General features: G+C 45.9%; 1 protein-coding gene across 1 annotated transcript in view; it reads left to right on the top strand.

The window, feature by feature from the left end:
- Positions 1-16,110, top strand: part of ADCY2 (adenylate cyclase 2) — a 401,408-nt gene that overhangs the window by 199,147 nt on the left and 186,151 nt on the right. The window contains exon 4 of the mRNA XM_027607059.2: positions 11,142-11,291. Coding sequence (XP_027462860.1) covers positions 11,142-11,291 — 150 coding nt within the window. The remainder of the gene's footprint in view (positions 1-11,141; positions 11,292-16,110) is intronic.

Here is a 16,110-nt window from a genome sequence, read left to right as displayed (position 1 = left end):
CCAACAAGTCTCATAGATTTTTGGTCTAATCAAGTATACCTTTTCAGAGTTTACAAAGGAGAAAATACGTCGCATGCCCCATCATGATTTTAGTAACACTTTCAATTCTGTTAATTACTTATTTTGTCAAAACTGTAGTCCATTAGTGGTGGGGTTTCCCAAACTGTGTTCCAAGGCACCCCTGGGGGGGCACCTCATGATATTTTAAATTTTCAAAAATTCAAGAAGTGAAGACAGAGCAGGAATTATGAGTGGCAGTGCTGAATTGGAATCCAACAGTTGTGAAGTTATGCAGTGCTCCTGAGGGCCCATCTTAAGTCCCTGGATCTTATAAGAATGAAACAAAAATAGTACATTTTGTTTCAATATATGTGTTGGGTTTTTTTCCCCCAACAACTACTAGGTTGTCAGGTCATAATACTTAACTTTTCTGGACATTACTACTTAATAAACAATACTTTGGGGTATTTCCTTTGCCCTAGAAATGCTATGAAAAATTCATGAGACACTACGAGCATTCTGAAACAGGGACATTTGGGAACCTCTGCCTTTGTGGTTTTAGTGGCTTAATTTTTTGCAAGGAAAATTTTGTAATAATGTTGGAAGAAGTATGCTCCACTTACCATAAGTCTTGCTTCAACCACAGCACCCTTCTCTCATAAAGACAGCTAGCTGTGAGCACCCATGATGGCAGCATCCAGGATCCCCCCAGAGCCTAGCACCTATAGCCGCAGACTCACTGTCCCGTCATGGCAGGCTTGCTTTGCGTCACCTGTGTTTGTTTGCTTGCTTTGTTAACTTTTATGGTTGGTTCGTTTTATTGCATTTATTCCAATAACGTTGATTTCATGGGGAGGAGGTACAACGTTTAGTTGATCATAAATGAATCCTCGACAACGTTGGTTGGATGAAGGGATGTAATGAATGTCTCATCTCCGTTCCTGTTAAACCATCATCCACTGTGTGTGGCATTTCTACAAAAGAACGACCAGCCCCAAATGTCTAAGGAATGCGCATTTTAACGTTTCAGTGGCTTCTCTGGCAATTTATAAATAATGTATTTTTAAAACTCAACATCCTGTTATTATGGACTGAGTGGTGCCTCCCCTGCCCACAAAATAATTAGTATGCTGAAGCCCCCACCTCCAGGACCTCCGAATGTGACTGCTTGTGAAGACAGGGCATGTGAAGGTGATAAAGTTAATAGGAGGTTATTTGGGTGGGCTCTAGCACGAGCTGCCCGCAACCCTAGAGGAAGAAGAGATTAGGACCCACAAGGAGACCCAGGGCCACGTATGGAGAAGCTCACACAGAAAAAAGATTGTGCAGGGACACAGCTAGAATGAAACACAAAGACCCTTTCTAAGCCAGGGAGAGGCCTTGGGGGAAACCAAACCTGCGACACCTTGATCTGACTTCCAGCCTCCAGAGCCATGGGAACATCGACGTCTGTTGTTTCAGCCACCCGATCTGGGATGTTTCGTCATGGCACCCCAACTGACTACCACACATTTAGCGAAGTCCACTCTTTTTGATTATGGTCCTTGAATGCTGCCGCCTGGGATAACTGCTGTACTCGGGGTCGTTTGGGAAAACAAAAGATGCTTCTTGGTGATTTGGGCCAAACGAATGTATAGTCTCTGGTTGAAAATGACCAGAAATCAAGATCTGGTGTCAACGGCATTAAAAACGTGTCTTTGCATTCTTACAGAACACAGTGTTCAGGCTGGAATTGAATTTGGTGGGGTTACAATTCCGTTCATACCAACACGATACTGAGTTTTAAAGACAGATCATTTAGAAATTATCAGAGAGTCCACTGAAGCGTTAAAACATGCATTCCTTCAACATTTGGGGCTGGTCAGTCTTTTGTAGAAATGCCACACACAGCTGGTGATGGTTTAATATGAGCTGAGACAAGATGTTCATTACATCACTTCCTAAAGAGTAGGAGAGGGGAGAACACTCTGGGGAGAGACTGTCTTTAAGTTCATATCGGCCTTTTATTCTATTAAAGGGGAAGCTGCTAACAGTTCTCACCTCCCATAATTGGTATCATTAAGGAAACATCTAAAGTTTAGCTGGTAATAGGGCATTTTTTGTTTTCCTATTCACAAGAGGTTTCAGTTTATGCATCCAGGCAGTGATTTATCTTTTTTTAATTACAGTGTGACTTTGTGGAACATTTTTTGCCCTTACTAAAAAGGGCATTGCAATTCAAAAGTAGACCTTCTGAATCACAGTGCTCATTGTGTTTCTCCTGTATTTGGAGTCTTGTTTTCGCGGGAGTTTGCAATCTGTTGCCTCTCTGTGAACGCACTCGCTTAATGTCACGTTTAAGTTCACGCCCAAGATCGGCCATGCCGTTCCTGTGTTGCTATGCCTCTTCCCTAGGGAGTTGTCCCGCTGTTGTCATGTTACTTTTGATATCTCCATTCAGGTCTGTTTATCTTCATAAAGTGTCCTCTTATTCAATCATAGTCAGAGGATGCACTGTGCTTAGTTTGTTTAATTCTATTAGGGGCGCCTGGGTGGCTCAGTTCGTTAAGCGACTGCCTTCGGCTCAGGTCATGATCCCGGAGTCCCGGGATCGAGTCCGACATTGGGCTCTTTGCTCGGCGGGGAGTCTGCTTCTCCCTCTGACCCTCTTCCCTCTCGTGCTCTCTCTCTCTCATTCTCTTTCTCTCAAATAAATAAAATCTTTTTAAAAAAATTCTAAATTTACCTACTGTTGTATAGGTTATAATAGGATTGGAGCATGTCACAGACCATCAATGCAAAAATACCCCACGAATCCACAAAAGGCATGCCTCCCTTCTGGTGCACTGTGTTCCTTGAAAGGAAATCTTTATCTCACACGTGCACCATGAAACAGAATTATCATTTCATCTTGAATGAAGCCTCACAGACTGAAGGGCCTGATAGCCTTGGCCATATTTGTTATTTGAATTTGAATACCTGTTGGCTTTTAAACTTTTTAATGAGTGGGTACAGATCAAACATGTTGCCCATAAAGTGGTGATGAATGAAGAGAATTTTGTATGGTGTTTAAATGAAGCTAGATTTCATTGTTTCAGATTAATTAGAGGATCTGAATTAATGACACTCTAAAGTGTGTTAAATTTTCTTTCTTTTTTTTCACATTTAAGTTCACAGAAATCGCCAGAATTAAGCAAATTGTTGTATATTGCTTGGTGCAGAGCCTTAGGAAAACTGATTTAAGATTAGTAAAATTTGAGTTTACTTAGTATATAATTACATATTTCTAAAGTTGTGAAAAACACTGAGACATATCACTTAAAATGTGTTCTGTTGTGTGTGCATGTGTCATTACATATGGGAGAGAGAGTTTGGGAAGATTCAGAGACCTGTAATTAGTAGCCACTTGGACCATCCAGGACCATCTGGTCCCTTGAGTTTCTGAAAGCAGAGTGGAATCTCTTTGGGATAATTAACGTTCTGACACTTTGGACTCCTAAAGACCATGGTGATAATGATGTCTATGGGGTATGAGCCACGATATAAAGTTCGGTTAATCATTGATTGGGTGATTAACAAAATGGCAGGTGTAATCAGCCCAGTGTCACTGTACCAGCAGGCTGGGTGGCAGGAGACAGGGTCAGGACCAGACAGAGATGAGCTTTGTCATCAGGTGCTCTCGGAATTGGACTTGGAGCTCTGTTGAAAGTGAAGGGAGTGGGGAGAGAAATGTCTGATAGCATTGCTCCGGAGAAATGGCCTGCAGAATTGGTCACAATACAAAGGAAACTAGGGGCCCCACTCTGGAAGCCAGAGAAATGTGCAATGTGAGTTATAGTAGTACTGTGGCTCCCTCCTGCCCATACAACTTACTTGTTTGGTCTCCTCTCTTGCCTTCGTGGAGAGGAGCTAAGCCCCGAATGCTACGATTGTTCCATGTCAAAGACAGAGAAGAGAATAAGCAGTGTGACAGTGCCCTCCTCTGCAGAAAGGAGAGTGAGTTACCAATCTCCGTGGAGGAGGCTGGTGTAGTCTTCTCCCACAGAGTTCAGAAAATTGGAAACTCTGTGTTTTGTCTCTTTTTTGTTATTCTCAACTGTTCATCAAGCCAACCTCATCCCCATCTATTTCAGCTCTGTAGACGCTGAGCTCAGAAGCACAACTTTGGTTTTCTGCTTGGTGAAGTCAGCTTTCCCTTCTTGGGAAGCCACGTTCTCAATGACTTGCATTGTGGGAGGAACTTTCTATCAAGGTCTTGAGTATTTTCTAGGCTCATCTCTTCCTTTTGGCTTTTGATGAGCTGATGGTATACTTCTGAGATGAACGAGGGTCTCAAGCGTCCCCTCCATCTTACCTACCTGTGATACTGGACTTAAGCCCCATCTACGTATGAGATTCTGTATCCTTCAACCCAAATGTGGCTGGAAGAATAACCCGATGCATGCTATTCAAAAAGACTTAATAATAACAGGTGTAATATAAAAGAGAATAAGGACTGTAAAAGTCACAACCAACGTTACTGTCTGTTTTCAGTGGCCATTTCCATAGGAAATCAAATTGCATCAAATCGCCTCCTGATTTTCAATTCCAGTCTTGAACTTAGAGCCCTATAACACCCCTTGTTGAGGTGCTAGGTCTCTTGATTTTCATTACACCTTTCTGTCTTAGTGTGCTTGGGCAGTCATGACATAACACCGCCACCTGGGTGGCTCAGACTAGACATTGATTTCTCAGTTTTGGAGGCTGGGGCATCCCAGATCAAGGTGCCTGAGGAGTCACCTCCTGGTGAGAGTTCTCCTGGCTTACGGATGGCCCCTTCTACCTGTGTCTTCACATGGTGGAGAGAGAGGGCTCTGGTCTCTTCCTCTCTTTGTAAAGACACTAATTCCGTCAGGGGAGCCCCATCCTCATGATCTCATCTACACCCAGATTTCTCCCATAGGCCCCACCTCCAAATGCCATCACATTGGGGGTGAGGGCTTCCACCTATGAATTTGGAGGGGGACACGCACATTCAGCCCACCAGACTTTCTGACTCTACTCCTATTCATCTGGAAAGATTTTGAATTAGAGAATTCTAACGCATGACCTAAAGATCACTGGATGGTATTATCCAAAGCACAATATTTCTGGTCTGCGCTAAATGATAAAAAGCAGAAATCCTCTGGCCAGGGCATATAGCAAATTTAATTCTTTGGGAGTCGCAAGGAAGGCTAAGGGGCTGGCGTTTGGAGTCTCTGCAGCCTGTTTGAGAGCTCCGTTAAGGGAAATTCTACCCGATCATTTTCTCTCCCGAGCAAGAGCATTGTTTTATTTAAGACAAATTTGATGCTTATGAGATGCAGCAAGCTTGCTGAATATTCATTTGCAGCTCTTTTCATCACGTTCTTGTATTCCTTTTATTTTCTTTTGACTTATAATTGGTGTTTTTGCATATTGATGATCTGCTCTTTCTTAAACTGCTGACCGATTTCAAGTGCAATAGTGTCTTTTCTCCTTCGACCCTGCACTGTTAATTCATGGTGAAATGATGTCCTTAAGTGATGCTGTTCCTCTTGTTCCTAGGAGCCTGCCCTTAGCACACGTGTACATCTGCTGTCCTGTGTGGGCATTGTAGTTTGCAGCCCCTACCCTAAGATTAAGAGCAGGAAGATTGAACTCTTTAAAACGCATAAAATCTCAGAGTTGCAAAGTTTCTGAGTGGTCACCTAAGCCACATGGTAATTTTTCAGATGTTTAAGGACTCACACACTTGAATGTTCTCCTTTCAAGTGAGATAACACTCAGGTCCTTTGCTCTTGGTCACATGATCCATTAGAAGCAGCAGACCGCCCCCCCCCCCCCCCCCCCCGGTGTTACTTTCCTTTGAACATACACAGACACGCCATCATCCCCAGTTAAAAGCTCCATGGACAGGTGGCCTCCAAAACACAGCCACTTAGAATAACTTAAATGATCAAAGTGCTTTATAGCATAGGATACAGACGCTTTATAAAGGGAAAAAAAAAAAAAAAACTATGAGCTTCTTACAGTATAACACGTCTCTTAAGAAATTCCCTGGAAATTCCTTCCCCACGCCCTAGCAGAGGGTCGGATCACGCTGGACAAACCTGCCTGACCTATATGAACTGGGGCAGTGTGGGATGGGACAGGAATAATCCTGAGAGCCTCGCCTGCATGGGGACCTGCCCTCCAATCTCTTAACTTTTTAGACTGTTTCTTTGCCTATAAAATGAAGTAATAAAACTTGTCCATCCTCCTGGTGGTTTTATCTTCTGGGCTTTCGCGAGGATGAAAAGATGCAAGGTGTGTTTGGATTTATCAGTTCTGAGAATCTCTGAGAAGCGTTGCTGGATGACCCCACTTACATAAGGCGCGGGTGGGGAGTGGGGAGCGGCCGGGCTGACCGTCTTGTCGGCACAGGGCTTGCACTCATCCCGGATCCTTCAAGGCCCGGTTTGACCTTTCAGGGTAAACTGTTCGCTGATGTTTTCACCCTCAACAAATTGTTTTCTTCCAAGACATCTCGTGGGAGGCCATGTTCCCTCTCCTGTTCTCTGACAGATGCAAAAGTAGCTAAATGGAACAACGAGATAAAAGAAGGCATCACGATGGTTTGATGTTATAAAACAAATCCAACGTTGTTGAAAATGGGGTTTTTCATCATGTGTTCTGCCTAACAGTTTTCTGGAAAATAAAATGCTGTGATATTGTTTTTGAAAAGACCATTTTAACTGAATCACTTCCTTGGTGCCCTGGGTTTTATACAAAATCATTATGTGAATGCACCCTTTTGCAAGAAAGGTGCTTTAGGACATCAATCACATTTGTAAATTTCCGTAGTTATTTTTTTTTAAGATTTATTCATTTGAGACACAGAGATAGAGAGAGAGAGAGAGAGAGAGAGAGAAAGCATGAGCAGGGAGAGAGGCAGAGGGAGAGGGAGAAGCAGGCTCCTCGCTGAGCCAGGAGCCCGATGTGGGGCTCGATCCCAGGACCCTGGGATCATGATCTGAGCCAAAGGCAGACGCTTAACCATCTGAGCCACTCAGGCGCCCCGATTTCTGTAGTTATTAAAATGCTGGGGCCAGTTCTGTTGATCTTAAAGAGTACCGTATTTCGGGATGAAACCAGGTATCAGAAAATTTAATTAATTTTTTCCATCAGAAAAAAATATACCATATTTGACTTGACATTAAAACTCTTAGTTTTTTATTTATTAGTTATTATTTCTTAAGCATTTCCCTTTGCATATCCAAATAAAAGTTGGTGAATACATTCTCTCCACCTGTCCGTAGCCAGGAAGTGTTGCAATTCCATGTCATTTGAAGCAGTGCAACATCCGGAATGACCCACAAGCTGGCTTTTCCTTCGGTTCTGGGACAGTGCAGATTTGCCAACACGCAGTGTCAGGCCGAGACCGAGGAAGCCACACTGGTCTTTCAGGAGCCCCCTCTGTCCTCGGACCAACAGGCTCCCCTTATAGTATGGGGGGGGCGCTTCCTAGTAGACAGGAAGCGTTTGCCTGGTGCACACCTGCAATGGGCAAGGGCCCAGTGAGCCTGCAGGAGACCCCGGCTTTAGCCTGCGAGTGTGGTCCAGATGTGACCACTCGAATGCTGGCCTGAGCTGGAGGAGGAGGTGGCGCGGCCCAGTGACAGTTGCTCAGGGAGGTAGTGCTGGAGTGCAGCAGGTGTCCTGGTTGTTCCCGGATGGGCGAGGCGGCCTGTTGACCTCGCCATCCCTGTGAGTGGGAAGAAGTGACTACAGTCATAAAGAGCTGTGACACTCGGGGCCCGTGGTTCTGCTGCGAAAGGGGCCCCACGCAGCTGCCTGTGCGCAATGGACGCCACTGAATTGGTGGCTCAAGTGGGAGCTGAGAACTTGGGGTCGACTGGTTGCATCCCCCCGGGGGGGCCGCACAACCTCCGCCATCAGGTGCGGGGGGGGTTGGCAGAGACCACAGGTGCCCCGACAGCAGGACTGCGGGGTGGGGCAGCCCATCCATGGGGCCACAGCACACCTGCCCCACTCTGGGGCCCAGGGGGATTCAGAGGAGATAACGGGGATCCTCAACAGAAGGCAGGACTCACCGTCCAAGTGGGTGGCTTTGGGTTTGCAGAGAAGGGGTCCGTTCCCGCACCCTGCTGAGGGGGCTCCCGGGGACAGCTGATGGCGTCATTGGGCTCTGTTGCTTATGTTTGGTTCTCATTTTGGAGGAACCCGCCTCCTAAAATGTTGACATTTCTGCTTTGAAGGCATTTTTTTAAGGAGAAAAAAATCTCCCCTAGATAATCACTTAAGTTATTGTTTCAGCTGTACCTAATAAGGAAAGAGATAGCATTTTCGAATTCTGAGCAGTCTGGTTTGTGTTGGCTTTCCTCATTGTCTGCATTCTTTGGTGCACCGGCCTTCAAAGCAAATCCAGCAGTGACGAAGTTGGGAGAATCTAGCGAAGTAGACGGTCATTTTGCAGAAGCAGAGTAAGGCAGGGCCGAATTAACAGTGCGCCGGAGGGCAGGACACTGAAATTGATCCCCTCAGCTAGAGGAGGCCTCCTTCTCCGGCGGGAGCCAGGATTTCACAAGCGAACCCCTGTGCTCACGTAACTGACCTTCACAGAGGTGATGGGTGCAAGCATGGCTAGGGGCAGAACGGGAGCCCTCTGCAGTTAGAAATGTTTGCTGCTCCCACCCTCTGGGCTGGTGCTCACACTTACACAGCACCAGCACACATGCCTCCCACTCAGATCACGGGCGTGCCATACATGCACGTCATTTGTCACACCAGAGACGTGCACGGCACACGCACATGTCACGCAGAGCCACACGTGACGTGTAGAGTGACATGCGTAGCGTGTCCACAGACATCACACAAACCACATACCATAGACACAGTCCATCCCACACGGCACCCAGAGACGTATCAGAGGTACGTGTGTGTCACATGCATGTATCACGCGAACAGATCACACATGACACACACTTCGTACACGGATACTGCGTGCGCACATGACAAACATATCACATATGCACATCCCCTGTGTGTGCATCAGACAGACAGCAGTGTCCAGAGTTAATACTTGAATCATCAGTTCTACGGGAGGAGGATGGGGTTGCCTAAAAGGACATGTTCGGGGGCTGCTGTGAGAGCAAGGGCGAGCTGTGGGAGCTCTCCGCCTCCAGGATCTGTGGGCTTGATGGACAACTGGAAGGCCCTTCTGGTATGAGCAGCCCTTCCCCCACTTCTGTGGAATGTCTGTTTATTCACAGAGGGAAGCTCATCATATCACCCTTCCCATGTCTAACACTGTCCTGCTTTGCCCTCCGTCCCCAAAATGGGCTTCCCAGGGCTCGAGGAGCCCTGTTTTCCACCTGTATTCAGAACCTACGGAGAGTGAGGCAAAGCCAGCAGGTGGGTGGGGACTAGGATATGCCCTTTGCTACCGTTACAGCTGTTGGGAGATGTGGCTTGGCTCTGAGCCACATGGACGTGACACCGTTCCCCTGGATCACCCCACCTCCTCCTGCTCCCAGCACTGGGGTGTGAGGGTCCATAGGCTCAGCTGGCTGAGAACAGAGGGGATGAGGGAGGGCCCCACTGAGAGGAGCAAAAGCTTGGCTCGTGGGGTCCAGATCCTTCTCCCAGCCTCTCCAGTCAGGTAGTCAGGAGGAGCAACAAGCTGATGTTAGTGGGAGGTTCTCAGGGGAGAATGCAGGGCTTCTGGGAGCTGATGTCCTGCCTTCGTTGTAAAAGCCATTAGCGCCCTATTTGGTGAGACATGAGGTCATGTGGAGGAGGGGGTGATGGGGCACTTTATCCAGGTGCAGCCACCCACCCTCTATACTGCAAGTCTTTCCCTGAACACATAAGAGTGAAATCCATACACATCCGTTCTATACATCACTGCCGCTTGCTCTGTGTGAATAGTGTGCTGGGCAAGAGGACACACTGAAAAGACAATGCCCCCGGCTGTGGGTGAGAGTATAAATGGAGTGTTTCCTTGGAGCCATTTCCCAATATGTAACGAGAACTTAAAAATAGTCATGGCTTTTGACTCAGTGTGTTTCACTAATCGACCTAAGGAGAAGATGGAGCATGAAGCCAAAGCGTTAATGTCACGGTGATCACTGTTGCAGTATGCCAGTGCAAGGAATATTAATAAAGTAAGTGTCGAATAGTATGAATAAAACTAAATTATTGCGCAGTCATAGAAGCGAATGTTACCCAAGCATTCAGAATTCTGTTGGCATAGAATGTTTATGACCTGAAAAAAATCTGATCTAATATAAAATTAAAAAAAAAAAAAAAGTAAAACCCTGCATTCAGAATGAATTCGGTTCTATTGGAACAAGATGGAGGTCTTGGCCAAACAAAGTTTGGCAATAGTTTGGAGGATGCAGAGGGACATGGAGTGGGGACGAGGCCATGGGGAGAGCAAGGCGTTCTTCCAGGGCAGGACTATTATAGGTTCTTTTTAGTTTTTCTTTGAATTTTTCTGTTTCCCCCCAAATTTTTGTGGACCTGACTTTTTATCGTCAAAAGAATAGTGATTTATATGGTTTGAGAGTCTACCATATTCCTATATAAACAGATGTTAATAGGGGCTATCACTCACCCAGACTCAGTGAGTACAGTTTTGGTGTGAGAACAGCCTGGATCAGTCACCTATTACTGAAATAATGCTGTGTAACAACCACAAAATCCCAGGGACACACAAGAGTAAACTGTGGGCTGTCTGGTTGGCTCTGTTCCGTGGGTCTTTCATCTTTTTGGGACCAGTGGGCTAGCCAGAGCATGTTCTTTCTCATGAAGCACAGGAGAGCCACCCAAAAATATGCCAGGCCTTCTGAGTCTGGGCTGGATCTGGCACTCATTTACCCCCTGCCCATTGCATTAACCACAGCAAATCACATGGCTCAGCCCCAAGACAAGCGAGGGACTGCAGAGTCATCCATCAAAGGGCATGGATCCAAGAAGGGGCTCGAATCCCTGAAGGCAATAGCTGTTTCTTTTAAGCAAATAAAAATGTGAGTTTGGAAACAAATGAAATTGACTTCCCGCAGAGTCATCTCTTGCTGGTGCTAATGTGCATTCTGTGCTTGTTGTGTTCCCGAGTTAGCAACACTCGCCCTCCTGAGTGGCTCTTTCTGTCTTCTTAGATCCTGGCTAATGTGATCATTTTCATCTGTGGGAACCTGGCGGGAGCCTACCACAAGCATCTCATGGAGCTTGCCCTGCAGCAGACCTATCAGGACACGTGCAACTGTATCAAGTCTCGGATCAAACTGGAATTTGAAAAGCGTCAGCAGGTAAAATGCATTTTTCTGTTAATACCGAGCATGCCGTTCATTCATCATGGGCCTCAGGAAGAATCTGGAGCCTCTGCTTGCCCATGCTCAGGGATGGCATCAGCAGACCTAGACCCAGTGACCCCGGGACCCCCCACATGCTAGTACCACGCCACCTGCCATCAACACGTGGCTGGGGACGTTCCAGTAATAGTAATAATTAATAATAATAATAATAATAACGCTTTGTTGACACCCGCTTTTGGTGACAGCACAGTGCTCTGTTACAGCGTTTGCCCTAGCTAACATCTGAGCCTCCTCCCTCTGTGCCGCACAGTGCTTCCCACGACGCCTATTGTCCACATGGCAGGAAGTAACCAGAATCGTCCCTGAGGGAGGTGATAGGAGCTGGGGTGGAGGGTCCAGCAGGGAGCTCGTTGTCGTGACGGGGGCTGTCCTGTGGTGACCGATGTGCATGGAAACACACGTGGGTTATGGCAAAGCATTGGAAAAGTGAGAGGAAGAGAAGGAGGACATGTGGCAAGCCAAGCCCTGGTGTCGTCAAGGATGGTGGAGAGCAGAGGAAACAGATATGCTTTGGAGGGGGAACCATAAATACACACGGGGCCCCGTCTCACGTGCTAGACGGCAGGCGATGGCGGGACAGCTCGCGACTGGCTTTGTTATTCCTGGCTTTGTGTATTGTCACCAGGAGTCCAGCTCCCGCCTAGAAAGGTGACGGGCAGCAGGCCCCTCTGTGAATACCCCACCCCACCTCTCTGAGAGCACTCATCACGGGGCCTAGGCTGTACCAGTCAGCATTTGGCACATAGAAGATGCTTCATTATTATCTGTTCAGTTGTGCTCAGTTCGTCCGTTCTACAGAATTTCACCAAAGCGTATCAGGGTGGTGGCAGCGACAAAGCATCCTTTAAACTTTGATGCTAGACTTTTATTCGTGTACAGACTGAAGAAGAATGATCGAATTCCTTTTTGAAAACAGGGATTTCAGTTCATTCACTCAACAAAGACTGACTGAGCGAGCGCCTGTCAGGAGTGATTCCAGGCACTAGGAGTGTGGCTGTGAACTTCGCATTCTCACTGGTATTATTACCAAATCTCATAGTTAATTTTTAGAAAGCATCTTGTGGGGACACCTGGGGGGCTTAGTCGGTCGAGTGTCCGACTCTTGGTTTCAGCTCAGGTCATGATCTCAGTGTCGTGAGGTCGAGCCCCGCATCGGGCTCTGTGCTCAACACAGAGTCTGCTTAAGACTCTCTCTCTCCCTCTGCCCCTCCCTTCCCTGCACACACACACACACTCTCTCTCTCTCTCTCAAATAAATAAATCTTTAAAAAGGAAGCATTTTCTGTTACAGCATGTATAGCAAAGGTATTTAGGGACGAATGTTTAGTTCTTTGATTTCTATGCATATCAAACTCTGGATTCAACCTAAAGAAGTATAGACAGTTGTTAACTTGGGACCATCATCCAGTATGTTTTCATTTACCTATGTTCAGTAGTATTTTAAATCTGGGTTCTAGAAATTCCACAGTTTCAACAAGCAGCCCTTAGGGTTCATGACTGTTTTCTCTGTAGAGTCCCGATGTCTTAGGATAGATGGCTTCCTTTTTCAAAAAACAGCAGGGACTCTATCAGGATGGTCCTGACAGACATATTTAACTTTCTGTTCCATCACCTCCAAAATCTACTTCAAAATCGCACCAAGGCTGAGGGAACTGACATTCCAAGTAGACAGATTATATAACCTAATATTTATAGTACCAGCTCTGACAAAAGCAGTAAGTCAGGCTACTGACCTCATCTGCACTACATACTTCTCTCAAGAGTCCTTGAGCAACCAGAACCCAGTGTCAGCCTTTCACAGTGGCTTCCAACTTGTCCGATGCCACACGGTGTCCTTAGTAGCTCCGGAATTAGAGCGGTGGCATCCTGTGTGCTAGAGAATTTGTGGGTGGGGCCGTTGTGAGAGTGTTATAAGGCATTATAAGGGCATTTACTAGCGTTTTACAAAGGAACCTTTTAAAAAATAAGTAAAGAGAAGAGGGACACTTTGAAAGAAGAAGAAGACCTTGTAGTAAAGATGTTTAATAAAATATAATCTCATACCACAAATGTGTTTTGCTGTTGAAGTTGGGAATCTGCTCCCAGGGTCTGGTGCGCAGAACGTGGTACTTTTCTTGTTAGGGCTTTGGAAAATGTGTTTCTAGAGTTAGAATGAATGCTCGTTCTTTCTTCAGACTGGCTTGTAATTAAGTGGGAACAAAAACTTCTCTTAGTTAGTAACATCAGGCACACACGATCTGAGAGATATAAGGAAATATATACAAATTAGCCAGTGGCAATCTGTGTGTTCTTCACACAGAGGGTCGGCCCCTGAGACAGTGGGTCCTGGTACAGCCACACACCAAACTGAGGTACACGGGTTCCACATGTCACTTCCTGACCATCTTTGCTTCATCCATAGTCACTATGGTAAACAGCAGTGTCCTTCAGAGTGCTTCATTCAAGGACCAGGGTGTGTGCTGAGCAAAAGAATTTGCTTCAGCATCCGTAAGTGCCATCTATTTTAGTATTCTACATGGGCAGTTGCCTCAGAGGGAGCTGATGCTCCGAGAGGCTGCGCAGCCGCCATCTTGGCTGAGCAGCCGCCATCTTAGTCGTTCCTGAACCTGTTTCACAGCGTCACCCAACGTTGACCTTACTCCATGGAGAGGAAAGCCAACTCAGGTGAGCCCAGCAAGCCCCACGCTGACAACCCTGCCGGGGTCTGTAGCAGCTGAAGCTGTTGGGAGGTGTCTAGGAATTCCGAAACCTTTTCAGCCTTGCTCCGCTCTTTGCTTTCTTTTCTTCAGATATTGTGGTATTTTCCTCAGATGCAAATGAGATGAATTTTTAGAGACTAAAAACCATGTTTGAATAAAGTGAGTATTTGTGCTGTGAGATTTGGGGAGCGGAGAGAATGAAAAATGTTCACAGAGACTTGCGCAGAGTTATATTCTTGCCGTGAAAGTGCTCTCACGGAGAAACACTAAAAGCTATGATTTTTTTTACCGGGTGGGAGATGTAATGCATTGGCATCAAGGCCACAGTTGGGGCTAGAAGGTATTTTCTCAGGGAGTTTTGACTTTTGTCTTAAGTCTCAATCCTGCAAGAAACGGCACAGCCGTTTCTTGAGCACTGTGTCTGTGAGATAGAAAGTTCTTTATCAAAGCTGAGAAAACAGCAAGTGTTTTTCCCCAGAGTCTGTAATAGACTCTCTGGAATTGATGGGAGCTGGATTCAGAGCAAAACAAGAACTTTCTCTCCTAACCGCATGGGCAGTGGAAATAAATTTTGCTTCTGTAGTCATAAAAACTGGATTTGCTTTTTTAATGGAAAGAAAATAAACCCTCTTCCATGTATATATTGTCTTCATTTTAAACTAATGTGATTCAGAGAGTTTTTACGTGGCCTCCCTTCATCTGGAACCATGCTATAGATTGGATAAGACAGACTATGCATTCCAGTGGAAAGCACCGGTCAAGCCAGGCACAGACAGCCCCCGGTAAACGGGGATCTGTACCCCGGCGGGGAGGGGATGGGGTAGGGAGCCAGTAGGCTTCCTGGCTCTCCTTGGGGACTAGTTGTTTTTCCTCTGTGCAGACTTCAGTGTAATAAGTAACGGGTCCTTTTGTGTTCATGGCTGGGTAGATCATGAACGCATCCATGTTTATCCTAGTATGATAGCAGGTCATATTAGGGCATTGCAGATTGTGTTACATAAGTCCTTGAAGATGCCAGGAAAAGTGTTGTTGAAGTGGTTTTAGATTTGGGCTGCTAGATTTGGTCCGTTTTCATGAGGGAAAGGAGAAAAGAAGGAATTATTTGTTTTGTTTTTTTTACTCTTTGTAATGTACCAGGTAGTCTCTTTAGTCCTTTACGTATATTGTATCCATTTCCTGTGGCTGCTCTAACAAATTACCACACAGGTAGTGGCTTAAAATAGAACAATCATTTATTCTCATCATTGGAAGTTAGAAGTCCAAAATCAGGCTCATGAGCTAACCTTTGAGAGGCTTGAGGGAGAATCTGTTTCCTTGCCTTTTCAAGTTTCTGGAGCCTGCCTGAATTCCATGACCCCTAGTCCATCGTTCTGTTTTCAAATTCAGCAGCATAGACTCTTCTAGTCTCCCTCCCCTCTCCTCTCCTCTCTCTCTCTCTCTCTCTCTCTCACCCTCTGATTGTCTGTTGTGCTTTCTTCTCTCCCTCTAGCCCTACTGTTTCCCTCCATGAGGATAATCCAAGGTAATCTCCCCATCTCGGGGTCCTTCATTTGATCACATCTGCCAAGTTCTTTGTTTGGCATGTAAGGCGACATAATCACGGGATGGGGTCCTCTTTTCGAGGCCATTATCTTTCTTTATTTCTGGATCAACTCGATGACCTAAGTCCTTTATCCTATTTCAACCAGATAAAGGAACTGTCCAAATTACCTACACACGATCACTCAGCTAGTAAGTAAGTGTGGCTTTTTCTGCCTTTACGTAAATGTGGCTTTTTTGCCTTTCGTGTTGGTTCTGTGGCAGATTTGTTGGAATGATCTCTGAGCATAGGCTAGCTGGAGATTTTCCCAGGTATGAAGGACTTTTTTTAAAATTAACTATGTTGTTTATCATCACTGGTTAAAGAAGAAAGCATAAGGCGGTACCAAATGGGTATCTGATTTGATCATTAGGTAATGCACTGCCACAGTTAAGCAATGTGTCATCCATGAGGGTGTCAAGAAGTTCTATGGAAGGTCACTCACATGAGGGGCCACAGTGTGGAATCTGTCTCT

Source organism: Zalophus californianus, chromosome 5 (genome assembly GCF_009762305.2).
Source record: "Zalophus californianus isolate mZalCal1 chromosome 5, mZalCal1.pri.v2, whole genome shotgun sequence".
In the NCBI taxonomy this organism is placed as follows: Eukaryota; Metazoa; Chordata; class Mammalia; order Carnivora; family Otariidae; genus Zalophus; species Zalophus californianus.
Note: the sequence above shows the minus strand (reverse complement) of the source record. Positions and strands in the feature narration are given on the sequence as shown.